The sequence below is a fragment of the Phacochoerus africanus genome, chromosome 16, assembly GCF_016906955.1.
Source record: "Phacochoerus africanus isolate WHEZ1 chromosome 16, ROS_Pafr_v1, whole genome shotgun sequence".
Taxonomy (NCBI): Eukaryota; Metazoa; Chordata; class Mammalia; order Artiodactyla; family Suidae; genus Phacochoerus; species Phacochoerus africanus.
Window position 1 is genome coordinate 20,782,762 of NC_062559.1, and position 26,594 is coordinate 20,809,355.

Below are 26,594 nucleotides of genomic sequence, written 5' to 3' on the forward strand. Positions count from 1 at the left end.
ACCTCCGTATGCTGCAGGTGCAGCCCTAGAAAACACACACACACACACACACACAGACAAAAAGGACAAAAAATCCCCCCCCAAAATTCCAGTAAGGGTCACATTTAAAAATTTTTTTTTGCTTAAGCATATTGCATACAATTAAATATTTTAAAATGTGACTTTTATTGGCGGCATAACAAGCACCATCACGTGGAGGTGTTTATTTTACATTGGTTTATGAATTGCCGCATTCCATTACATTTTAGTTTGCTGTTTTATGATGCTTTTTGACAATGGGGCAGATAAAAACGATCAAACACACTGAAGTGATAAATTAGTGTGTAGAATGCATGGTACATGGAATTCCTTTTTTAAAGTTGATCATTTTTTTAATCATTTTCTGTCACCCCTGTAATAAAGCTGCTACAATCCCTCAGGACCTAGACAAATGCTCCATGCAATATTTTCACAGTAACAGATTTATCAATTACTAGGCCTACTACAAAATCAGCTTTGAGTTTTGAAAATAGATTTTGGTTACTCTTTTGCTCTTCCAAAATACATCAGAGCCTATCTACTAAATTTTCTTTTTCAGGGATCTGAAAACTGGCAACTTAAGTTAGACAACGAACGTTTTCAGTGATTCTTGGGGGAAGATAAACGAAGCGAACGGGCTTTTTCTTAAAATTTTCATATTTGCTTCTGGAGCGAGAATCCCATCCTTAGGAGTCGGGGAGAAGGCGGGGGAGGTGGCTCTCCTGCCTCTGGGCAGCAGCACAGGGATTTGCTGAATTTGACAGACCACTGTGATCTTCGGGGATTTTCCAGGCAGGATGAGGACGCACGGCCCACGTGACCCAACTTAACTTTCAGGTTCCAGAAGTTGAACGCAGCTGCAGTCAATACTGATCTTCCACCACTTGACTGTTTTTCTCCCAAGGACCTGATTTAAAAAAAAAAAAAAAAAAAAAATCCAAGTTCTGAGAGGCACACTTCGGAAACTATTGGGTTAAAAAAAAAAAAAAAGTTCCATTCGTTCCATTTATAAATGCACGGATAAACTTTTTCGGAATCACGAATAATTTACAGTTTACGTATTTGCCAAGCCTCCTATAGTTTCCTCCCGTGCTTCTCCAAGCCTCCCTGTTTCGGTTCCACCGAAATAAGCGCGATAGCAACAGTTTGGTTGCCGGGCAGCCTGTCTCCCGGGCGCAATCGCCGCTACAGGGTCCTCGCACTTCTTGGTCCTCGAGGTCCAAGCCTTCGGCTCCGCGTCCACCAGCAGGAGAACGTGTGGGCGAGCTGCTCGTCCGAGACTCAGGCCGCGGGCTCCGCACAACCGACCGCGGTTCCCTCCCCGCGCAGGGTCGCGGCGCGTCGCCTCCCCACCGGCTGGGGCGCTGGGCCGGGCGCATGCGCGCGGCGCTCCCGGGCGTGCCGGCCACACTCCCCCCACCCACTTCGAGAGCTTGTCACTTCCTGCCCTCGCCCCATCTCCGTCCGGGGTCAGTCAGTCGCTCCCTGTCGCTGCCGGAGAGTCTCTGCTTCCCCCTTCCTACCCGCTCCACGGCGGTAACTCAGGCTCTTCGGAGAGGGGGAGACAGAGAAAGAGAGAGACTGACTCAATAAAGTTTCCAGAAACAACTGCTACTAAAAAGGGCCCGAGGTGGGGGGAAACCCCCGTCCTTCCCCGCCCCTCTCCAAAAGCCTGAGGGACCGTTGCAGGTGGAGCGGCGCTGGGGGGAGCCGGGCTCCGGCAGCAGCCGTTGCCCCGGCGAGGGGCGCCTCGGGTCCTGCCCTCTCCGGTTCCGGCTCCTTCGGTGGCGGCGGCGGCGGCTGCGGGGCGGTTCCTCCTGTCAACTGCCTGCGCCCGCGCGCCGCCCGCCCGCCCAGCTCCCCAGCGCGGAGGGACGCCGTGCGCCGCCGCCGCCGCCGTCGCCTCGGGCCGCGGAGGGACGTGGTGAGCTGGGCGCTTCCGCGTCAGCGCCGGCGGGGACTCTTTGGGAGCGCGTCGGGCCCGAACCCGGGTCCCCTCGCCTGGTCCGCGGAGGCTGCGCCAGGTGGGGCCCGAAGTCGCCTCCCACGCCAGGCTGTCCCCGCGGCCGCCCGGCCTGCCTGCCTGCCTTCCGCCTGCCAGCCGGCCCGCCCTTGGAGTTCAGTAAGTTGGGCGCACTTGGTCGGGGGGACGGGAGCGCCTCCGGGGAGACCCCGACGCACGTGCGTGGCGGGAGGGCGCGGCGTGGGCCGGCCGCGGGCGGGAGCGGCACCTTGGCCGCCGCGGCCGCCGCGCCCCCCGCCCCACGGGCCCAGACGCCGAGCGGGGCCGACGCGCTCCGCGCCTCCGTCCCCGCGCGCGCCCTCCCGGGAAGGCGAGGCCGCCGCCGCCGCCGCCGCCGCCCGCGCAGCCGGCTAGGCCCTCGCGCTGCGCTGCGCGCCCGCGGCTGCGTTTCCGGGTAGGGCGATGGAGCTCTGCGGGAGCTCAGGCTGGAGAAGCCTCGGTGCGTTTTTCGTTTTCGGTGCGAGAGGAAGAGGAAGGTGCAGGGCGGTGGAGGGGTGGAGGGAAAGCGGAGGGCAGGTGAAGGGAAGGTTTCTGAAAAACGCAGCCAGAGCCCCCCCAGGAAGTTCAGGGTGAGTGACGGGTTTGTGCTTCTTTCAACAGCCAAGCCGCAATGAAGAGCTTCTTACAGTGAAAGGAAAGTAGGTCGCGCCCACTGAAAATGCCTTTAAGGGACAAATACTGTCAAACTGACCACCATCATCACGGATGCTGTGAACCAGGTATACCCCTTGCTTCGCCAGTTACTTTGCCCTCCATCAGAGCCATGCTGCTGTTTCCTTCTGGTTTTCTTTTCCTCCAGCCCGAGAAGTCATTCCTAACTAAGCAGGCTATAATTTCCCCCAGCATAAAACCAGTTATGAAGGTAAAAGCTTGTACAAACAAGAGGTCTCCCCTTCTTGATCCCTTAAAAAAAGTACTGCAAGTGTCACCTTAAATCTTTTCCGCAAGATCGATCACTCAATCCCTTTTGCTTTTTCAAGGCAGCCTGCAGTTAGTGGTATAGCCCCAGCGCCATGCTCTGTGAATATTTAAGACTGAAGAGAAAAGGGAAAAAATGGGTGGAAGGATGGTAGCATTTATCTTCGTGGAAGTTGTTTCATTTAAACTCTTAAAAACTAAAAGTTTGTCATGCTTAAACAGTGCTTACAGAGAGAATAATGTACAAAGCCTAAAAACTAGTTTAGTTTGGACTTAAAAAAGTTTGTTGAATTCAACTTGTTGCGAGAATAAGGTTTTGCTAAATGCAGCCCCTCTTTTAACTTTCTGGGACAGAACACACTATTGCAAAACCTGATTATTTAGGTAGAGTACATGTATATATTTTAAGGGATATTTTATTCATTTATGAAATGAAAAAGTTGCTTTTTGGAGTCTCATGAAGCATATTAGAACACTTTAATAAATGTGATATGGAAACTTTTTCTGCTTCTTAGAAGTTTGATGTGTTTTGTCACAAACATTTAGAGGTATATCTTAAAAGGGAATCCTTGAATACACTCACTAAACCACTTGAAGAATATTCTAATATAGTTCAAAGGTAGCTGCTTATCATTATTTTTGATCTAAAAGTTATTAGCACTTTTAAAATACTTTTGCTTAGTTTTTGTTGGAGTATTTAAACTGCACTGTGTTCTTAGTTTTGTCACAGTAGAGTTAATGGGAAAAAATGCCAACATAAAGGGAAGAACTTCTATTTTCAGAAAACTTCAGTACATATGAGAATAAAATTTGTACCATGACCCTATCCCCACTGATATTTTGGAAATAATAGCTCTGCTGATAAAACAGGCAATGGCAGGATGGAATCCAGAGTCTCTTTACCTGCTCCTTCACCTAACTTTCACCATCCTTTCTACTGCATATTTTGTGTATTTGAAGTGAAGATATATCATTTATATTTTACCAAATGTTGAATGGATTTTGCCAGTTTTGAAGTATAAGGCTGTGAATGTCTTTTATACTTGTGTTCCACTGACTTATCTCATTTTTTTCTAAGAACATTTCAAGTTGTTTAAATTGAATTAATTAAATCATTAAAACTTACTTATGAGGAAATTTATTTGGGCGTTTCTTTATTTCTCTGATAATTCATTATTGAGCAGCTTAAGTTAGGAGCTAGGCACTGTTTAAGGCAGTGTGGATATAAGTGATGCACAAAACAGAGGAGCTTATTTCCTCATGGGACTTTTGAGCGGGAAGAGATGGACATAAACAGGTAAACAAGATAATTTTGTGTGATTTGTGACCATACCTTATTGAATGTATTCTGGTAATTAAAGTTTTCTAAAGACTTTAATGCCTTTTTAAAGAGGTGTCCAGAGTGGAACTTTTAAATAGGTATTGGGACTTTACTGCTTTTCCTCCCTCATTAACACAAAGTCAGATAAGTTGTAGTAATTTAAAAATTTCAACTTTCTTTTGCCGGAAACTTTCCCCATGCAGTTTATTTCCCAGACCGTCAGGTGAAAAGTAGTGTCTCTTGCTTTCTTAGCTAGGAGTAAACACTTTGTGAGGATTTAGTTCAGTGGAAAGCTAGAAGCTCAACTTAGGAGTAGTTAATTGTCATGATTTCAGAGGAAGGTATGGGCCGGTCGGAGAGTGTTTGTTATGGTAGTTTTTAAAAGAGGACGCCCTTAGATGAAGGGGAGAAGATGACATGATGTTTGAGAAGTTCTTCTCATGGGTTCTTCTGAGAGGTCTGTCCTCTGGATTGTAGACAGGGAGGTGAGTTCATGAATGAGAGCACTGTGTACCTGAGGAGGCCTTGAGAGGATGGATCAATTCGTAGTGAAGGGTAGTGTTGTTATAAGCCTGCCGGTGTAGGTAAAGTATATTCTTAGTTATGTTTTAAGCAAGTTTCTTTGCACAGACAATTTCAAACATTCAAAAGTAGAGAGAATGGTATAAGGAACCCCATGTACCCACCCAACCTCAGCAGTTATCAGTACTTGGACAATCTCTTCTCATCTGTATTCTCCCCTCCCCACAATTCCTTTCTCCACTTTTCAAATGCTCCCCAGCCTCTATTATTTATAAGCAAATCTCTGACATCGTAGGTAGAAGGATCTTTTAAGAGGCTTGTTTTAAGGTAGAAGGGACTCTTACAAAAGTATTTTGTTCTGGGAAGTATGTTATTGGAAAATTGTGAAGAAAGTTGTTACCTTCTGAATGTGTTTTTTGTTTTGGCAGAAAGGAGAAGCAGTTTGTTGTTGTTGTTTTTCCCTAAATGGTCATGTGACCTCGTCTTGGGAAGGATGATAGGCTATATAAAAGGTAATATTATAAAACACTGGGAGTTCCTATTGTGGCTCAGCAGAAACAAATCTGATTAGTATCTACGAGGATGCAGGTTCGATCCCTGTCCTCGCCCATTGGGTTAAGGATCCAGTGTTGCCCTGAGCTGTAGTGTAGGTCACAGACGAGGCTCAGATCCTGCTTTGCTGTGGTGTTGGCCTCCAGCTCTGATTTGACCCCCTAGCCTAGGAACCTCCATATGCCACAGGAGCAGCTCTAAAAAGATAAAAATAAAAGAAAAATATGAAACACTAACATATAAAGTTTTTAAGGGTTTGAGAGTACGTTTTCAAATGAAGAAAGGGTATATTTTCTTACAGTAGGAACTACACAGATGTAAATACCAAGTGAATGTGTCCACTCATAACTAAGCTAACCTGGGGTTATTTTGAATGGTGTCTTAGGATGTATGTGTATTCTGGTGGTAGCAGTGATGGTGATGGGTAACAAAATTTTGCTGTAGCTTTAAAATCAGACCTTGTCATGTGGAGGTGGAAGTTAATGTGTTATAGGAAGATTTCTGGAGCACGTACTTAAATGAGGAAAGATGGCTCTGAGAAAAAGTTTCCATATTCTCCCTTATGTCATTATTCTTTTTTCATTCTTCCTTTCTAGAATTCTTACCACTTACAGGGCCAAACTTTGGGGCTTTTTACTTCTTTAAAGTTGTATAATTTCCACCCTCTCTTTTACAGTTATTATTTTTTTTAATTAGTTGTTGGTTGTTACAATGTGCAGATACTGAAAAGAGATCCATCTAGGCCAAATAAATGATACCATCAACCTATTTACAAGCTTCTGCTGCTGTTTCTCTTGGGGGGTTGAATTCTACATTTAGGTTTTGGAAGAGATTTTTCAGTTTTTGGTGTCAGGAAAAGAATTGATTGGTAGATGATGATGATGATAATAGAACATTTAATACGCCTTTACTATACCCAAGGCTGATTTAACCAGTTACCCACATTAACAAATTTAATCTTTACTCAATTCTGTGACTTAGGTACTTTTATTATCCCCATTTTAGAGGTGAGAACAGAGAGATCAGAGAGTAAAATTTGCCTTAGTTGTATCTAGTAAATGACAGAAAAAGAATTTCAGCGCAGTCAGTCCAGGTCTAGAGTCTTCTGTTTTTAATCACTACAGTTAGTGCCAGTGTCAGATGTTCTTGAAATGAGGTCTATTTCTGTGTTCTTTAAAATTCCCCAAAGTGTCTCTTAAAATTGGGAAAATTTTGCTTAATGGAGTGATTTGGTCTTGAGATATAGTTCCTCCCGTTTTTGTACTCTGAACTTGAGAGTTGAAGCCTGAAAGAGCATCTAAGGTTGTGTCTACATGCATAGCACAGCAGGTTTTATCTGCCTTATCAGACAGCTAGATGCTGTCTGAGCCCAGACCCTGAAGCAGTAGCAACACATGCTGCTAAAGTACCTCTTCTTATCTCCTCACTCTGAGTACACGATCCTGGGTTAGGATGATAAGATATTATAACATATCCAAAAAAGAGGTAATTAAAATGGCCAGTTTTTCTCTACTACAGCTATCTCTTTATTTGATATCTGAAGGAAAATACAGTTTTCCTTTTCAATTACTTTCTTTCTTATTACCATAATCTAATTTATTACGCAGTTATACTGCCAATTAGGGGATTTTGGAAAGCAGGGATGATAGAGACCTCTGTATCTAAAATAGGAATATTATTTTTACTTCTTATAAAAATATGTTCTTTCTAAAATGCATACATCCAGAAGCTCAGGGTAGTGAAGTATAAGGCAGAAAGTGAAAATCTCCCCTATAAACCCATCCTGACAGAAAGAACCTTTATTAAGTTTTGTTGGTATCCCACCAGACTTTTTGTGTTTATCGTAGCATTTATACATAGACATTCATATACATTAAGTTTCTTTCTTTCTTAAGCTATTGAAATATATTAATTGAGATGGTCATATTCTATAACCTGTGTTTGTTGCTTAACAGTACATTATCTCCATCCTTTGTTGCCATTACATGTAGATCTAGCTCATGCTGTGTAATAGCTATGAGGGATTCCGTTGTGGGGATATTTCATAGTTTATTTACTGTGGTTTCTTCTGAGAGACTTTTAAGTTGTTTGAAAATTTTTCTCAATGCTGCAGTGAACATTCTTGTACATCGATCATGGTGCACTTGACCAGTTCTTTCCTTAGGCAGTGGTTTTTGAGTTTTGCTCTCATAGTTGCCCAGAGAGCTGTACTAGATTGTCCAGAGGGTTTTGGAATGGTTTATGAGGTATGGCTAGGCTGTCATTGTCCTAGAATTTTGGTTAAATATAGTGGTTCCTCTTCAAGGTGGAATAAAAAGGCAAACATGACTAATACATTCTGAATAATACCAAAATGATAAGATCTTTTCATTTGAACCTAATGCTTGACCTTAACAGTCTTGATTTCACCTTGAATTGAGAAGAATTTTACTTTTTTCCCCATTAGTTCATTTTGCCTTACAAAGGTAATGGTGAAATATGTACAAAAAAAGTGTGATTGTCATTAACATAATTATAGTAAACCATTGTTTTACTTCAGTAATAAATGATTTAAATAACCCTTTTTTTGTGGGGATTGGGGTGGGTGTTTGTCTTCCATGTAGTTTATATCCTGGAACCTGGAGATGCTCCTTTGTTACAGCAACCACTACAGACATCCAAATCTGGTATTCAGCAAATAATTGAGTGCTTTCGATCAGGTATGAATGTTTTAGGATGTATTTTCAATCTTCACATAGTAGTTAAAAACTGTTTAGAAATCCTTAGAAAGAATTAAAAAATAAAATGTATACACTGGTTTTCTTTATAGAATGCTTTCGTCATTTTAAAAATGATGAGTAAATGTTGGGTTGATTAGAGATTCTTTTTCAGTACTACTGTATATTATATACTAATTTTAAAAGTATTTAGTATGGCCTAAAGAAGCATGTGCTGTATTTGCTGGTAAAGTGTCTCTTAAAGATTTATTGTTATTTTTTGGCATGTTGTTTGTAAACTCTCAAAGGGCAGCATAAATTATACAGGGTCTTTATGAGCTTTGACAGAGTAGATTATTTACCCAGAATGTCTGAGATGTCCCTTGTTCTAGATTAATTACTTTATCATCTTCTACCTAACCTTGGAGTTTCAATATCTTTAGTAGAGATAATATAGAAAAAATTTTGGCTTATTCCAACCCAGATATCTTCAAATACGTTTGCTTAGCTTCTCTTTCTATTAGATTACTATAATAATGGGTATATAATAAGTATATTTGTGCAGTTGCAATCAGTTCTTTAAAGTAGGTGTTGCTCACTGCATATAAATGATTGAGAACTGTTAGAACTCCAGTGTTATCAGTAAGGTCTTAGGCTGCTGTGATTCTTAGGATCCAGTTATCCACCTGTTGTAGATTTGACTTCTCTGACATTGCAGACTGTTAAGTTGAATATGAACAAGCAAACACATGACTGATGGACACCTAAGTGGTGGGCACTTAAAGGATTAGTAGTCTTTTCTTATTGCTTTAAAGTTTACTCTATTTTAATGAAAAAATTCTGAAATTCAAAGGAAAAGATTTACTTGGAATCACTTGTTCTGTATTGACGAGAAGTTTTCTGAGATGCTTGTTTTTAAATCATTTTAAAGGGAAGTAGTGTATATTTGATTTATTTTAGGATTCTAAGAAATAGATTGTTCTTTAATCTAAAATGAAAAAGCCGGAGTTCCCGTCGTGGCGCAGTGGTTAACGAATCCGACTAGGAACCATGAGGTCGCGGGTTCGGTCCCTGGCCTTGCTCAGTGGGTTAATGATCCGGCGTTGCCGTGAGCTGTGGTGTAGGTTGCAGACGCGGCTCGGATCCCACGTTGCTGTGGCCCTGGCGTAGGCCGGTGGCTGCAGCTCCGATTCGGCCCCTAGCCTGGGAACCTCCATATGCCGCGGGAGCGGCCCTAGAAAAGACAAAAAGACCAAAAAAATAAAATAAAATAAAAAAATAAAATGAAAAAGCCTATTTCTGACTCTTAAGATTCATTTCTTACACTTTTCATATATAGTCTTCATTGCTTTTATGTATCTTTAAACTAGTAAGTATTTAATGTGTATCATATGCCTGTGCTCATGCTGGGTGGTGGTATAAATGTATTTTGCTGTGTTTTTTGTTGTTTTTTACTTTTGGTGATTGCCCTTGGTTAACAGAAATAACAGGTCAAATTTTTCTATCGTAAGTACAATTAAATTTTTACTAATTAAAGATAGCATTTAAACATATTTCTGGCATAACAGAAGAATGGCTAGTTTGTATTTGTAGTGAGAGTTTCCGTTAGCTACTTTTTAGTATAGAGATAGAAATTTGTTTTGTTCATTTCTTGTATCATGGAAATGAAGGTAATTAGTCATATTCCTTGCTGTAGGTTTCTTTTTAAAAAATTCATCATGTGGAGGAATTCATTTCATGGCACAGCGAAAATGCATCCAACTAGGAACCATGAGGTTGTGGATTCGATCCCTGGCCTTGCTCAGTGGGTTAAGGATCCGGTGTTGCCATGAGCTGTGGTGTAGATCACAGATGTGGCTTGGATCTGGCGTTGCTGTGGCTGTGGCGTAGGCCAGCGGCTACAGCTCTGATTGGACCCCTAGCCTGGGAACCTCCATATGCTGTGGGTGCGGCCCTCAAGAGACAAAAGACAAAAAAAAAAATTGATCATGTGGAATTAATGAAGTTATTTTATACTGCTTCAGTTTATTATAGTGTTATTTGATTGAGAAATTAGAATTGGTTCATTAATTTGTGCTTTGTCTTGTAAAAGATCCTGTACCCAAAATTATTTTTTTTTAACTTTGGAAGGTGAATATTTAAAAATGAAAGTATGGGGGAGTTCCCGTCGTGGCGCAGTGGTTAACGAATCTGACTAGGAACCATGAGGTCGCGGGTTCGGTCCCTGGCCTTGCTCAGTGGGTTAACGATCCGGCGTTGCCGTGAGCTGTGGTGTAGGTTGCAGACGCGGCTCGGATCCCGCGTTGCTGTGGCTCTGGCGTAGGCCAGTGGCTACAGCTCCGATTCAACCCCTAGCCTGGGAACCTCCATATGCCGCGGGAGCAGCCCAAGAAATAGCAACAACAACAACAACAACAAAAATAAAATAAAAATGAAAGTATGGGAGTTCCCCTTCACTCAGTGTAGTGAACCTGACTATTCATGAGGACACAGTTCCATCCCTGACCTTGTTCAGTGGGTTAAAAGGATCGAGTGTTGCCGTGAGCTGAGGTGTAGGTCACAGACTCAGCTTGGAGCCCACACTGCTGTGGCGTAGGCCATTGGCTACAGCTCTGATTCTACTCCTAGCCTGGGAACTTCCGTATGGTGCAGATTTGGCCCTAAAAAGACCAAAAAAAAAAAAAAAGAAAAAGAAAAGAGAGTGTTTTTTCATTGTACTGTGGTCATATATGTTTTCTGTGTTTGCCATTTCTTTACTGTCTAAGCTAAAGAAAAGAGACTTTGAATATGTTTTTTCTTAAATGTCCCTGGCATGTTTGCCCTCTGAGCCTTTTTTCTTTTTAAGACAAATTTTGAAAATACTGTAATTTAAATTCTCTATGCACTCAGTCATAGAGATGATTTAGAAATGCTGAGTGGGTTAAGGATCCAGCATTGCCTTGAGCTGTGGTGTAGGTTGCAGACGTAGCTCGGATCCCGAGTTGCTGTGGCTGTGGTGTAGGCTGGCGGCTACCGCTCCAATTAGACCCCTAGCCTGGGAACCTCCATATGCCGTGGGAGTGGCCCTAGAAAAGGCAAAAAGACAATAATGATAATAACAAAAAAGGAATTCTACTTCATCAGTGTATCGCATAGCTAAGTAATTTCAGTTTTCACCTTTATTTAAGATAGGAATCTCTCCCATATCTGGATTAATCTCAGGTCTCTTAAAGTAACTCTTTATCACTCAGCTGACTGAAATCTTGGGAGGATGAGATGGAAGTTTGGGCCACATGACTTAGGGTCTAAAATCCCTTCTCATACTGAGACTCCAGTCTCACTCTACTGTGAAGCAGGCCTTTAATGACTCATCTCTTTCTAAGCTCTTTCCTTTACAGCTTTGTCACATACGTTGCATTTAAAGAGCTATCCTGGTGGTGTTTTATATCTGACAGATACTTGAAGGTAGAAGTCTGTGTTTTGCTCTTCTTAATCTTCAGAGGCTAAGCCAGCTTGGGCAGTAGTAATGTGTTAGGATATCTGCCTTTACTCGGATGGTTGTCTTCAACTCCTGTATCAGCTCTGCGTAAGGGATTCACCATCTCCTGCCTATACTGGGCTGTCTATGACCTGATAGTAATTCCTACCCAAGCAAGAAGTTCATCAAAGGCTGAGGAAGGAGTTGACTCATTTTTTAGGTCCACCACCCTCGTGTGTGCTGTACTGACTGCTGGACCCATTCTCTTTGCCTCACACTTCAGTTTTTGCTTTGTACTGTTTTCCTGGCTTTAAATTACAAACATTTCTTGACCTCTAATCCCTCTTTATTTCTATCAGCTTGACTTGCAAATTAGCTTGAATAGACTTTTCTTTTGGGGAGAAGTAATATTTACTTGTGATTTAAACAAAAGCAATAAAGAGGTATAAAAGGATATACAGAAATACAAAAATAAATCTCTTTCCTCGGGTAGCACTGCTGCATGGTTTGTGTCTTCTAGAGGCCTTCTATGCCTGTAGAAGCATATATCCCTCACATTCTCCCTAATAATACAGGTGCTCGCTGACTCTGCATAGTTAGATATCTTTGGTTTTTTAACAGTACATTCCTCTGTTGTTTGACATCTGTCCATAGATAGATACCTCATTTTTTTTTTTTTTTAGAAGGCTGCCTGTTTTACCCCCACCTACAGATTTTCTACTCTGAGAGCCCTTATGGTTGGGTGACTTGAGACATGCTGTTTGCTCTGAATCCTGGCTTCAGGTACTACCTTGACTGCCCTGCCTTTTGCTTGATCCTTTCCTTGATTTTATCAGTCCTTCTAGGAGCACATCTTGTGACTCTTTGTCTTTAAATTTCCCTCATTTTTATTAATGTTTCTCTATTAGCTTTTATTTTAGCTTTCTTCCTTTCCTGACCTTTCTCCCCAAGTGAAACAAAATTTTAAGTAACAGAAAAGGTGTACTTCCATGAGATGTTTATAAAATTGATTTGATTGAGGTTAATATTCTTTCTTAGTCTCTTAGTCTTCTGGTAGAGGCAAAGGAGCTGTCGAACGCCCTAGGGTTAGAAACAGAAAAAATGGGAAAAGGGAAAGGTAATCATTTCGTCCATTACTTAAAACTGGTCTTTAATATGAAGTTGACATCATTTTTTAAAATTCTTGAAATATGTATCCCCTCTTTTTACAATATTATTATACAGTTGACTCTTGAACAACCTGAATGTGAACTGAGCAGGTCCATTTATATGTGGATCTTTATCAGTAGTAAATGTTATTACACTGTCAGACGATCCTTGGGTGATTGAATCTGTAGATGCAGAACCAAGGATATGGAGGAAGTGAGTATAAGGACTGTAAGTTATATGCAGACTTTTGACTACGATAGGTGTTGGCCTCCCTAACTCCTGAGTTTGTTCAAGTTTAAGTATATCATAGAAAAAGGGATTCTACCTCTAGAATACACTACTACTCTGTGCAAATAATAGCATCTATTTTGAATCTTAGGAATAAATTGTAGTGAAAAATGAGAATTGGCTTTGCGTAATGTTTGCTGTTGTCATTGTCTAACTCAATTTAAGTTTGGTTATTTAATTTCTTAGAAGATTTTTTAATTTTTATTGTGTAAAGCAGCATTTCTTGCAGATAGTGTAAGCTGTGACTAGATAGTGATGCTTCAGTCCTGACTCTAAGCAAAAGCTTGGGATGGCAGTATGATTTATCAGAGATACATTGAGAAGTGGCATATTAATATGATGGATTTTATTTTTGGTAGATACATAGCAATCAGAGGAAGTTTAAAAGAAGACTGCATATTTTGGGGATGAATAAGAAAAATATGGATTTATTTATTTGTTGTTACATTCATCTTCAAAACATGTCATCTGGGGCTATGTTTCTAGGAGAGCAGCTGTTTCTATTAGTCTGGGAATTTCTCAAGGGCATAGATGATACCCTCCACTTTCATGTCTCCAATAAATAACACTGTACCTGGTATTTAGTAGGTGTTCAATAAATGTGTGTTAAACTAAACAAAAGCTTCACCATGTAGGCACTAAAATTTATTCTACTTATTAATGTAGTATGTAGTAGTGTTCCATAATTAATCTAGTAATTTTTTCTACCAACCCTTGTAGCTGGTGGTTTTAAGATAACAATTTTAATTTTCATAAGTTTTCTTAAGTTAGGGATGATCAATTAGAAATTTCCTTCATGCTGGTCTTGTAATTCAGGAGCTGTAACAGGAATTATAGATTTGCTTGCAATGTTGGATGCTATTGTAGTTAAGCAGTCATCCTAAAACAGAGCTCATGTGTGCTTAAAAAATCATTATTGCCTTCACCTAAAAGGGTCATTGACTAACATATCAATATATTAAGGGAAAAAAACACAAAAGCTTATCTTTGTCCAGCACAGAAGAGTTAGAATTAATTTTATGTCACGTCAAGTGACTACCTAGTATAAGCTGATGTCAAATTGAGTATGATTTCCTTTTGAAAAAAGTCTTTTAAACATTTTTATCAGTGTATACAATGTGTTTGGCATTAATTGATAGCATAGAATAAACCCTTGATGAGGTTTAACTAAACTTAAGTGAGCACCCATTCTGTATGAGAATCTGAAATATTCATTAATTAATTTTAGGCATCAAAAGCCCTCCCTCTGGAGGCCTGTTTTTTTGATAAATACTGATTGATGGTCTCTATAAGCAGTATGTAGTGACTTCTGAGATAATTTAAAAACCTAAGGCAAGAAAGAGTTATTAATATAGGAAAAGGAATAATCAAGAGTAAGGCAGCATGGCGCTCTCTCTCTCTCAGGGTTAAGAGTTGTGGAAGAACTTTGCTTGTTGTCTAGATGACCTTGTCTGTTGTTGTCTCAGGTTATAGAAAGTTTCAACTGTTGACAGAGGCACAGTTGGTTGGCTGTGTCTAATTGTCAGTGAGCAAAGTAATTAGAAAATGGTAGCTGATAAGAATAAAGCCATTATGTCCCCAGGGGAAAAACAACAAAACCTTAAATGGTGACTGAAACTAACTTAGGGAATAACTTTTGTCTTCTTTATGGAATGAGGACACTTTTTATTTTTATTATTTTAAAGTATGTGAGCAGGATTGGAAAATCTTTCAGGTCCTTTTTTTGACTTTCCAATCAACTTTACCTAGACTTTTAAAAAATCCTATTTATTGGGAAGGTTTTCTTAAAGATATCTTCTCTGTCCCCTTTGAACTTCCAGTTTAATGGGGATACAGAAAAATAACAAGATAGCAGGATAACATAGTATCGATGTTAGGGTGCTCTGGGGATATCAGGGAAGAATCTTAACAACAACAACAAAACCAGGAGGGGTCCAAGAAGGCTGCCTGGGGGAAGTGACATCTAACCTGGATTCCAAAGGATTCTGAAGTGAGCCAGACCAGGGAAATGGGAGAATGTTATAGGCAGAGAGAAAAACAACAAACAAACAAACAAAAAAACAGGTGAAGACCTGAAAAGTAAGTGAGAGAGAGAGAATTTGGTGAATACAAGGATTTGAAAGAAACTTGATATACCCAGATCAGCACAACAGCGTTTGTATCTGTGAGTGTGTGTAGGTGGCATGAGAGTGGTGGAGCATTTGTGATAGATAACTAAGATTGATTAGTCAAGGTTAGAGCCAAATACTTTTTTTTTTATTTCCAGTGCATATTGGGAATAAATACACCTGCTCTACTGAATAAAAACTAACTCTATAACTAGGACTAGAGAAGAAATTGATAGGTTTTTTTTTTATGATTGATTGGGAGAAGATGGTAGATATGTCTGATTTGAGGATGCAGTCTTATATTTTTACAAATAACTTTTTTAATGTGTAATTTCGTATTGTACTTTCTAGTTAGACCTTCAGTAGAATTCTTAAGTTAAACTTAGTTCAAATTACTTCTTATTCTTTTTCAATCCCTTTATACTATCTTTAAAGGTAGAATTGAATTTGTAGTGTGGGTCTAGCAGGTCTTTTAATTTAGAGTTAAAATGTGCAGAATTTTCATATGTTTTCTTCCAATACACCCACCTATGCTTACTGAGCACTGTATGTAGATCAGTTAGAGAGGCTTATCTGAAGTATTTCACATGATCAGTCTACTCTCATGGTTTGTTACTCACTTGTGAGGTTAGCTATGAATTAAATATATTAGCAGTTTATTGCCAGTGTACTTTGTAATATGAATGTACTAGAGAAATGTGTGTGTGTGTGAACTTACTTTTATATAAAGAATAATATCCAAGCAATCCTTTGAATCTTTTAAAATATATGTTCTCTGATTTTGCAGTAAAATGGTCTAGTGGAATCTTGATTTGAATTTGGGAAATGGAGTTATTTCATTACGTATAATTTTTTTCCTCAGAAACCCAGATTTATAATTTAATTCTCATATTTTCGTTCATAATTCTCCAAGATAGGTTTAGTTTGACTTGTTTCTTTTAAAAGATAAATCAAAATGCCAAAATTATATAGCTCTTTAAGGCTATAGAACTAGATGATGCCAGAATTGAAATCTCTGAAGACTTAGTAAAGTTCTGGTAATCTTTTTGTAGTAGAAATTTGAGGGCTGCCCTGTCTTCAAAATGATGATAAAATGCAACATGATGAATACAAAAATTAAATGTAAACAGATTGCAAAAGATTGAATCAGAAATATTTAACTTTATGGACCCTACAATATTAATTATGCTACTGAGATTGTGTTTATTCTCTGTTAGTCCCAAGCTTATTGTATGATGGAACACTATTCACATAGTCTTAAAGGTATTTTTCAGGACACTTTTATTCTTTTTCTCTTTAATTCAGTCATTATTGTTATCTTTTTTTGAGGAAACTAAAAGCTTATTAAATAGTGAACACTGCAAATCAATTTTATCAGTTTACCTCTGTCAGATACCTATAGGAAGTAGTGACAAAAGACCTTCCATTTGTGTGTTATTCCTGGTGGATGTTTTTATTTTAAAGATTTAAAGAGTACTTGTTGCCATTTATTTTTTTCTCCACCTTTTGATCTGCCTCATAATGCTGAGATTTCCTAGATCAGTGGCATTTCTTCAACAAATATATATTGAGCATTATTAGGGCTGAGCACTTTGTAGCTGTAAATAAGACAGGCTTGGTCTTGGCTGCTTTGGAGTTACAGTCTAGTGGAGAAGACATGCTTTAAACTAGTAATTATATCAGGATTTAATTAATTGCAATTGGGGTAAGTTTTTAAGGGAGAAATGCTTTAAATAAATGTCTGGTGGTAGTAAGAGGCCTAAGTGAAATTCAAAACCATGGACAAGGATTCACTACCATCACACTAAATGGCTATCATCCCATGTTGGCCCAGAACCTGAAGTACTTTGAGCTGAATGTAAAAAGAAAGTCACAGGCAATCCTGTGACACAGTTTTGACCTTTTTTAAGGATCAAGGGGAAAATGTATTGCTTCATATTCACTTCCAAGTGGGAAAGAGCTAGAAGAACCAGCTACAAAAACTTGGGTGGGGTGGCGTTTAATTCTTCTGTCCTACTCCAGATCCACTGAGTCAGAATCTCCAGGAGTTGGTCATGTGTATGTTTATTGCGAGGTCATTGTGATGATCACCTAGGTGTTGGAACCATTATTAAGATATCCCAGGAATTGATTGGCTGCTGAATTAGAAAAAGACCACCGATTTCAACTGTCCTGATCCAGATAACAGTAGGATTTTGCTTATTAACTTGGTTTATAAGTTAGTTCTGAGTACATTGTGGTAGAAATTGGCAATGCCTGTATTTCGTTTTTAAAGATTAAAACTACGCTTTTAGATTGTCAACAGTGATTGCCCAGTTTAAAAGTCTGTATTAAAGTTATCTTTTATGTTAAATTTTCCTTTCTTTTTTCTCTTAGGAACTAAACAACTTAAGCACATTTTATTAAAAGACGTGGACACTATTTTTGAATGTAAATTATGCCGCAGTCTCTTCAGAGGATTACCAAATTTAATTACCCATAAAAAGTTCTACTGCCCGCCAAGTCTTCAGATGGATGACAGTGAGTTTTATTCATATATTCAGTTATGCATTTTACTATATGTTCTTTTTTTTTTTTTTTTTTTTTGGTCTTTTTGCTATTTCTTGGTCTTGGGCCGCTCCCGAGGCATATGGAGATTCCCAGGCTAGGGGTCCAATCGGAGCTGTAGCCACCGGCCTACACCAGAGCCACAGCAATGTGGGATCTGAGCCGCGTCTGCAACCTACACCACAGCTCACGGCAACGCCGGATCGTTAACCCACTGAGCAAGGGCAGGGATCGAACCGGCAACCTCATAGTCGGATTCGTTAACCACTGCGCCACGACGGGAACTCCTACTATATGTTCTTATACTGCAGTTATGCATTTGTGTTAAAATAGTATTAATATCTAGTTACAGATAATTTGGTGATGGAGGATTAAATAAAATACTTAATGTTATATTCAGTTTCTTAAATAGATACTTTCATATCAGTGCTTTTCATTTGGTTTTGCTAAAGATACATGAGGTTAGATTTATGAGTATATTTACTTATATTAATATATTGGATATTTGTGAATGTTTATATGGACTATATGGTTTATATTCAGGATATTTGTAAGTTAAAATATTAATGCTTGGTGGGGGTATTGGTATTTTTCCTCTTTACTACTTTAACAACTTGCTACCGGATAGGACTGATCGTTTACTTAGATTCTCCTTAAGTAAATGAAAGGGTGGAAATTGAACAAAGAATGAATGAAGAGTTGACTTTGGAGGAACATAGAGAGCATTAAAAAAAAAATTTGTATTTTTCTAGTAATTTTTGTGTCTTGATTTGAACATCAGTTTTATTCTCTGAAATTTATTAGATAAGTCATTTCATCGGAAATTAGATTGTGGAGTTCCCCTTGTGGCTCAGTGATAATGAACCCAACTAATATCTGTGAAGATAAGGGTTCAGTTCTTGGCCTTGCTCAGTGGGTTAAGGATCTGGCTTTGCTGTGAGCTGCAGTGTAGGTCGCAGACACAGCTTGGATCTGGTGTTGCTGTGGCTGTGGTGTAGGCCGGCGGCTGTAACTCCAATTAGACCCCTAGCCTGGGAAACTATACGTTGCAGGTATGGCCCTAAAAAGCAAAAAAAAAAAAACAAAGAAATTACTTTGTGTTATGGGCTATCTTGAAATCTTAAATAGTTTTATGCAATGAAAGTAAGTAGTAGGCTAACAAAGTCTTTGTGGAACCCAAATATTTGTTGAATTAAGTGTAATGTCTCAGTATGATTAAGTTGCAGTATATGTAATGATACTACTTTCTTGTTTTAAGGAACTAATGTAAATTTCTTAAAATATTTTAATAAGTAATAGGTTACTTTCATTATTTCTTGATCAGGAATTTAACTCTGTGGACTTACAAAATATAGAACATATTCTATCAGTTTGATATTACAGATGCATTGTAGATTTTGTGCATTTTTTCAACTTAACCTTTTTGAGATGGGAATGGAGTGCAGAACTCCAAATATCAAAAATACTGCTTTAATTATTAGCATGAAGTTGATTTAAAGTATATATAGGACATAAAGCAAAAATTTCATAATTGTCTGGAAACTTTTCCTATCATTGTTAGTTCTTACTATACTTCTTTTTATCCTTGAGATACAAATGAAAAGGCAGTCTGTAGAGATTAGTTTCAAATACAATCTTAATTAAAGAAGTAGTAGGGGAGTTCCCATTGTGGCTCAGCAGTAACAAACCCAGTGAGTATCCATGAGGTTGCAAGTTCGATCCCTGGCCCCTGCTCAGTGGGTTAAGGATCCTGTGTTGCCATGAGCTGCAGTGTAGGTTGCAGACAAGGCTCGGATCTGGTGTTGCTGTGGATATGGCATAGGCCGGCATCTGCCGCTTCGATTTGACCCCTAGCCTGGGACCCTCTGTATGCTTCGGGTGCAGCCCTAAAAAGACCAAAAAAAAAAGTAGTAGGAAATTAGTTAATTTTCTGGCGGTTATTCTTTATTGTTTTTTTTTAATATGGACTAAAGTTTAGTTGACTTTTAGAGGGAAATAGGTAAATGGATTTTCTGAATTATCATGCACTCTTCTTTGCAATCTCATTTTTTTTTTTTTTGTCTTTTTAGGGCCGCATCTGCAGCATACAGAGGTTCCCAGACTAGGGGTCAAATTGGAGCTGTAGCTGCTGTCCTGTACCACAGCCACAGCAATGTGGGATCTGAGCGGCGTCTGCAACCTACACCACAGCTAATAGTAACACTGGATCCTCAACCCATTGCGTGAAGCCAAGGGTCGAACCTACGTCCTCATGGATGCTAGTCACATTCGTTTCTGCTGAGCCATGATGGGAACTCCTGCAGTCTCATTCTAGAAATACTTCTGTGCAAGTATTATTGTTCTTACAGAGGCTACTTTATTCATTTTAAAAAGGAAAACTAGTAGACTAGAAGAGCTATAATGAGTCATTTCTTGATTTCTAAGTAGATATCAGATTTGATGCTGTATTTATAGTTAGATTTTAGGGTTGTATGTAGAAACATAACCACTGTTAGACGACTCTTTTATGGTAGGAATATTAGGTTGCTTACAGAGGATATAATTCTTGCACAAGTAAATGGAATTAGCTCTGTAGTTTTTTAAATTATTATTATTATTATTATTATTTTGTCTTTCTGCCTTTTCTAGGGCCGCACCCGCGGCATATGGAGATTCCCAGGCTAGGAGTCAAATTGGGATCCGAGCTGTGTCTACAACCTACATACACCACAGTTCATGGCAATGCTAGATCCTTAACCCACTGAGCAAGGCCAGGGATCGAACCTGAAACCTCGTGGTTCCTAGTCAGATTCGTTAACCACTGAGCCACGAAGGAAACTACAGAGCTCTGTAGTTTTTAATAATTTGTTTTAATAGAATTATGTCATGTTAAGAAAACGTATAATAGGGCTGAGTTTAGTCTATACATCATGTCATTCATTTTTATATATTTTCTTATAAATCTTTTTTTTCCACTTTTTATAAGATCTTCGGATGTCCCCATACAGTTTAGAGTAGATTACTTGTTATGGATTAAGTTAATAGGAATGCTGTTGTGTTTTCTAAAAAAGTTATTTTTATGTATGTTAACTTTTTCCATGATTTTGTTTCATCCATCTTGGGTTATAAGAACTTTGACTTGCCTTTGCTAGCCTAAAAATTTTAGGCTAAAAATATAAATATTATTTTTATTGTTTAGGATATTCATGTGCTTATTTTATATTAAGGGTCCTTAGATTAGAAGTAGCTCTTCAGGTTGCATCTACTCCCTAACATTTGTGTACCATGTTGAGATTTTAAGTTAAAGCAAATTCTAGTTTGACTAATACTAGTTTTTAATCCTCATAAAACACTGAAAAGTAGATAACGCTCTTATAAAAGTAAATACAAACTAGTAAATAATAAATTTTAAGACAGAGGTTCATAATACATTTAAAAATTTTAGAGGGTTAGAACATGTTAATTATTTCAGATTAAAATGTTGTTTTTTCCTTAACAGACCTTCCTGATGTAAATGATAAACAAAGCCAAGCCATAAATGATCTCCTAGAAGCCATATATCCAAGTGTGGACAAGCAAGAATATATTATTAAACTAGAACCCATAGAAACTAACCAGAATGCAGTGTTTCAGTATATCTCAAGGACTGATAATCCTACCGAAGTTGCAGAGTCAAGCAGTACTCCTGAACAAACCGAAGTTCAAATACAGGACACTAGCACTGAACAGTCTAAAACAGCTCCAGTTACAGACACAGAGGTGGAAACTGTAGAGCCCCCTCCTGTTGAGATTGTTGCAGATGAAGTTGTACCTACATCTGATGAACAACCTCAGGAATCACAGGCTGACTTGGAAACTTCTGACAATTCTGATTTTGGTCACCAGTTGATATGTTGTCTTTGTAGAAAAGAATTTAATTCCAGACGAGGTGTTCGTCGTCACATTCGAAAAGTACACAAGAAAAAGATGGAAGAACTAAAAAAGTACATTGAAACACGAAAGAATCCAAACCAATCTTCTAAAGGACGCAGTAAGAATGTTCTAGTTCCATTAAGTAGGAGTTGTCCAGTATGTTGTAAATCATTTGCTACAAAAGCGAATGTAAGGAGGCATTTTGATGAAGTTCATAGAGGACTAAGGAGGGATTCAATTACTCCTGATATAGCAACAAAGCCTGGGCAACCTTTGTTCCTGGATTCTGTTTCTCCTAAAAAATCTTTTAAGACTCGAAAACAAAAGTCGTCTTCAAAGGCTGAATACAATTTAACTGCATGCAAATGCCTCCTTTGCAAGAGGAAATATAGTTCACAAATAATGCTTAAAAGACATATGCAAATTGTCCACAAGATAACTCTTTCTGGAACAAACTCTAAAAGAGAGAAAGGCCCCAATAATACTGCCAACAGTTCAGAAATAAAAGTTAAAGTTGAACCAGCAGATTCTGTAGAATCTTCACCCCCTTCCATTACCCATTCTCCGCAGAATGAATTAAAGGGAACAAATCATTCAAATGAAAAAAAGAACACACCGGCAGCGCAGAAAAATAAAGTTAAACAAGACTCTGAAAGCCCTAAATCAACTAGTCCGTCTGCTGCAGGTGGCCAGCAAAAAACCAGGAAACCAAAACTTTCAGCTGGCTTTGACTTTAAGCAACTTTACTGTAAACTTTGTAAACGTCAGTTTACTTCGAAACAGAACTTGACTAAACACATTGAATTGCACACAGATGGGAATAACATTTATGTTAAATTCTACAAGTGTCCTCTTTGCACTTATGAAACTCGTCGGAAGCGTGATGTGATACGACATATAACTGTGGTTCATAAAAAGTCATCCCGTTATCTTGGGAAAATAACAGCCAGTTTAGAGATCAGAGCTATAAAAAAGCCCATTGATTTTGTTCTAAATAAAGTGGCAAAAAGAGGCCCTTCGAGGGACGAAGCAAAACATAGTGACGCAAAACATGATGGCACTTCTAACTCTCCTAGTAAAAAGTATGAAGTAGCTGACGTTGGTATTGAAGTTAAAGTCACAAAAAACTTTTCTCTTCACAGATGCAATAAATGTGGAAAGGCATTTGCCAAAAAGACTTATCTCGAACATCATAAGAAAACTCATAAGGCAAATGCTTCCAATTCACCTGAAGGAAACAAAACCAAAGGCCGAAGTACAAGATCTAAGGCTCTTGTCTGGTGAGGAACAGTTACAGAGTTTTGCTTTTTTCCCCCCATCGAACTAAAAAAAGTCATTTGACCATAATTTGTAGCTGGTTCCATTTTAACACGTTTGCTTCCATATATCTTATGGCAGTGGGAACTGCAAGAGTAATGTGCATATTGCATTTACCTCTTCAGTGACCTTTATTCCAGTGGCTTGGGAACAAAAGTTAACTTCAGAACTTATCTTCCACAGGACAATGCAATATAGTTATAGGTAGATGGCACAGGGTCAGTGCTTTCCTCTCAATGTTGTAAAATATATACATTTATATTGGCTTATGTTTACAATAGAAGTCTTCTGTTTAACTAACTTTGCACAGGTTTAAATTTGATTCAGTGACTTAGTCTACTAATTAATACATTGTAGGAAAGTTAAATATAATAGAATGAATTTGTGAAGGCGATAATTATAGGAAAAAAATCTTTTGAGGCACTGTAATTATTGTAAAAATTAATCTGTGATGGCTAAATAAAGTGCTGCACTCAGAAAAAAAAAATCCCCAAATTGAATTTAGAATGATTAGCATTTATTATTTACACTTAACATAGTGCTTCCAGGCAAAGGGGGAAACTTGATAAACGAAAGTGTGGATTTTTTTTTTTTCCTCCTCCTTGGGAGTATGTGTTAGTTACTGTTTTTTAGTTTTGATCTATAGAAACAGTGATTGTTTAGGTCCAAGATCCTCCTATTTTTACCTTTTTGTTTAAATAAACTTTTGGTGATCATCATTTCAACATAGTTAATATTATTAAGTAGGGTTTTTTTTTTTTTTTGTGGTTGTGTTGCAAAAAAAAGTAAAATGCCTATTGAGAAGAAAGAAAAAAATACTACTTTTTAAGAGGGTTTTGAGAGAAATGTAGATTTTTTAAAATGCATAATAAAATAAGGAGTAGACTCCCTGTACTTGTTTTTGCAAGTCTCTCTATATTTAAAAAGTTTGCCTTCAGTACCTGTGTCCCTTGTATTAAAACATTTAATATATTTAATTAGTATTAAATTAGTTTTGGATTCCAGTTCTAAAGCAGTATACCTAGTTTGAGTGCTGAGTAGGTTAAATGTTGCGGTTTGATTATCACACATTTTTTTATTTGTATAGAAAACTTGAGATGAAACCATCCTTTAGTAGTCATTTACTGTTGTGTAATTTTAAAGACAAGATTTTATTGGTAAACTCAAAGTGTTCATTTATTCCCATTTCTCCTCAGATAACTTCAAGTGATGTACGAAAAGGTTTGGAGTTCATTTTTGTGGAAAGACTTTAAATTGGTGTTAGAACCACTAAACGTCTTCAAATGGTACCATGATGAAAAAAAAAAAAGAAAAAAAATTGATAAATTTTGACTGTAACTGCTGTTTTCTGACTAAAATAATAACCATCTAACCACTTGTTTATAAGGCACTGCCTCTTCCAGCACTTTTAAGTAGCTGTGACATTACATGTTGTCATCACAGTCTATCAGCTAACCACCCCTTGTGTATTTAGTCTACCATTTCTGCAAAAATGTTGCAAATTTTGTTTTCCAAACAATTTGTTGATCAACAACCTGATCAACAACCTGAAGAAATATCACCACTGGTGATTTTTAATTAACTAAGACTTTATATCTTAGGGTATTAGTTTCGTTCCACTTTATCTGACACAATTTTTATCTGGATCATACAGATATATAATTTTCTAGTGATTGTATGTTAGGACCAAAAGATAAATTAATATCAACACATTATAAATATTTAGCTTACTAAATATTTGTAATTATTTTTGCATCCATTATTTCTAACTTGTTTTCTAGCACTTAAATGTTTGAAAGTTTCATTCTAAAATATATAGCACAGGAAAGTTCCAGTTCATTTTCATCCATGGATCATCACGTTTTTCGCTCGTAAACATCCAAGGTTTTTATGAAAATTAAACATTCCCCCTTTTTTCTTTAAATTTTATACAAAGCACTTTAATGATAGATGCAACTTAATTTTTCAGATTTTTCTTTCTTTGTTTAAAGACCACACATTTGCTAATGTTAATATGAAGGTAGTAAATAGCTTACTGATATTTTATGGATGCAGACAATCCCTGCACAACCACTTCTTATAATACTCATTTATTTCTTTAAATATTGCTTCAAAAGGAAGATGGGAGTATAAACCCTGATTTTTTTTTTCCTCCCAAGTAAAATCTTAAGTGACCACTTTAGACAATATTTGATTCCTACTGTAAAATTTAGAAAATAATGAATTTTTGTCCATTTTTGTAATCAAGATTTTAGGGAAAACAGAAGTACATCTATCTTTAATGAAATATTGGGCAGGTTTTTGTGTATCAATATTTTGTACTTTTTAGGGAATATTTTATTTTTTAGTGATTTTTGTCAAATTATAATTTTAAAAGGTACAGCAGAGAATATACCATGTTTTTATATAGGTTCACACCTGTACTTAGGAGGGACCCTGTCCATCTATATACTTTTTGTATGAAATTTTAAAATGCTGAAGATCCACAAAGTCATAATAAAATGCTTTTATAGCTAGAAAAACATTTACCCTTCCCAGTGCTTTGCACTAAAATATACTGTGAAAGGAAACTAGAAAGACTGTACTGTTGCTGGAAATGTTCTATATTGAATGTACATGCTCTTGTTGGAAATGTACTATATGTGATGGAAATAAACCAGACTCAAAGTTATTTCAGCTAAATGTGCTTCAACAAAGGTGCATTGGTTGAAACTTAAATGTTTTATTATCAAATTTATTTAGTGACTATGAGCAGCTACACTTGAATTTTACCCTGATAGTTTTATTTTTAAGAACTAGAGTGATAATTTCTCTTTAATTTAAAAACGGATTTACTTTTCCACGTATGGAAAACTTGTACTTATAGGTCTAATTTTAATGTTTGATAGCGTAATATATTTAGGGAACTAAATGTGTAGGTGTTATTTATAAACCATCTTCATTAGTTGCACATTATTAAACCTGTATGTTGGACTTTTGCAAGGTGTTATCTTTTATGCATTCCTACACACAAGACATACTCCAAAGATATTTTCCAGACTTAAGTACCTATAACAAGTGGAAAGATATAAGGATTCCTAAAAAGCTTGGCATGGCTCTTTGCTGCAGCTTCTCATCTGTATGCCAGCCTTTTCCTTTCTTACTTGTTAAAGACTGTAGAGAAGAAAGCGAAGTGGTCTAAAGTTGGTGGAGGAGAGTTGGGAATTGGGAATTGCTGGAATTCCCTTACTCTTCTCACCTCTTTCCACAGGGTCATTCACAGTTTGTCTCCTCTGTCACAACTTTAGGACCACAGAGCAGAAATTTAGGAGAAGGAATTGAGGGTTCTGAGGTCTGTAGAAAGAGTTCATCTGGGTCATAGAGAAAAAAGTAGCACCGTGTCAGGACTTGTCAAAGTTAGAAGGGCCTGGAGCGATTAAGGCTATTTTATCATGATAGCCGAATTAATGGGATCATGGCAGACAAAGGAGTTAGAGGCTAAAGTAGGACTGGGTAAGAAAGGTAGAATGACCAAGTAGGAAGTGGTTAGAAATTCTTTGTTCTTCCTATCCCTTTCTGGTCTTCATCCTTATTTTTTGATTTTATTTTGACTCTTGAGCTTTATCGTTTCAGAGGCTTGGCCTTGAGGCCCTTGAAGACAAGAGGCCTAATAAACTTGTGCCAGAAGCTTTTCTGTACATAGGCTATATAAACAAATATTTATAGCACTTTTTTTGAAGGAAGAAGTAGTTAAGCAGGTAAAGAACCATTTTACATTAAGACCTATATCTCTGGCTATAAATTATAT

The 26,594-nt window shown here is 38.0% G+C and overlaps 1 protein-coding gene across 2 annotated transcripts; it reads left to right on the top strand.

Moving 5' to 3' along the window:
• Positions 1-2,000: 2,000 nt before the first annotated feature.
• ZNF800 (zinc finger protein 800) lies at positions 2,001-25,478 on the top strand. 2 transcript variants are annotated; one of them, XM_047763132.1, is made up of 6 exons: positions 2,001-2,140; positions 2,642-2,760; positions 7,958-8,053; positions 17,429-17,572; positions 21,078-22,770; positions 24,004-25,478. In XM_047763132.1, coding segments are annotated over exons 2-6 (1,995 nt in total). In that variant the 5' UTR covers positions 2,001-2,140; positions 2,642-2,699; the 3' UTR covers positions 24,005-25,478. The 2 variants fall into 2 exon arrangements, with proteins under 2 accessions (XP_047619088.1, XP_047619087.1); XM_047763131.1 differs by lacking the exon at positions 24,004-25,478 and having other exon boundaries at positions 21,078-23,997.
• The last annotated feature ends 1,116 nt before the right edge of the window (positions 25,479-26,594 follow it).

What these genes read in the sequence shown, in the direction of transcription:
- ZNF800 (XM_047763131.1), top strand. Translation starts at nt 2,700, where the DNA reads ATGCCTTTAAGGGACAAATACTGTCAAACTGACCACCATCATCACGGA. An exon ending in AATTGAGTGCTTTCGATCAG is followed by an intron (nt 8,054 to 17,428) that starts GTATGAATGTTT and finishes TTTTTCTCTTAG; the next exon opens with GAACTAAACAACTTAAGCAC. An exon ending in AAGTCTTCAGATGGATGACA is followed by an intron (nt 17,573 to 21,077) that starts GTGAGTTTTATT and finishes TTTCCTTAACAG; the next exon opens with ACCTTCCTGATGTAAATGAT.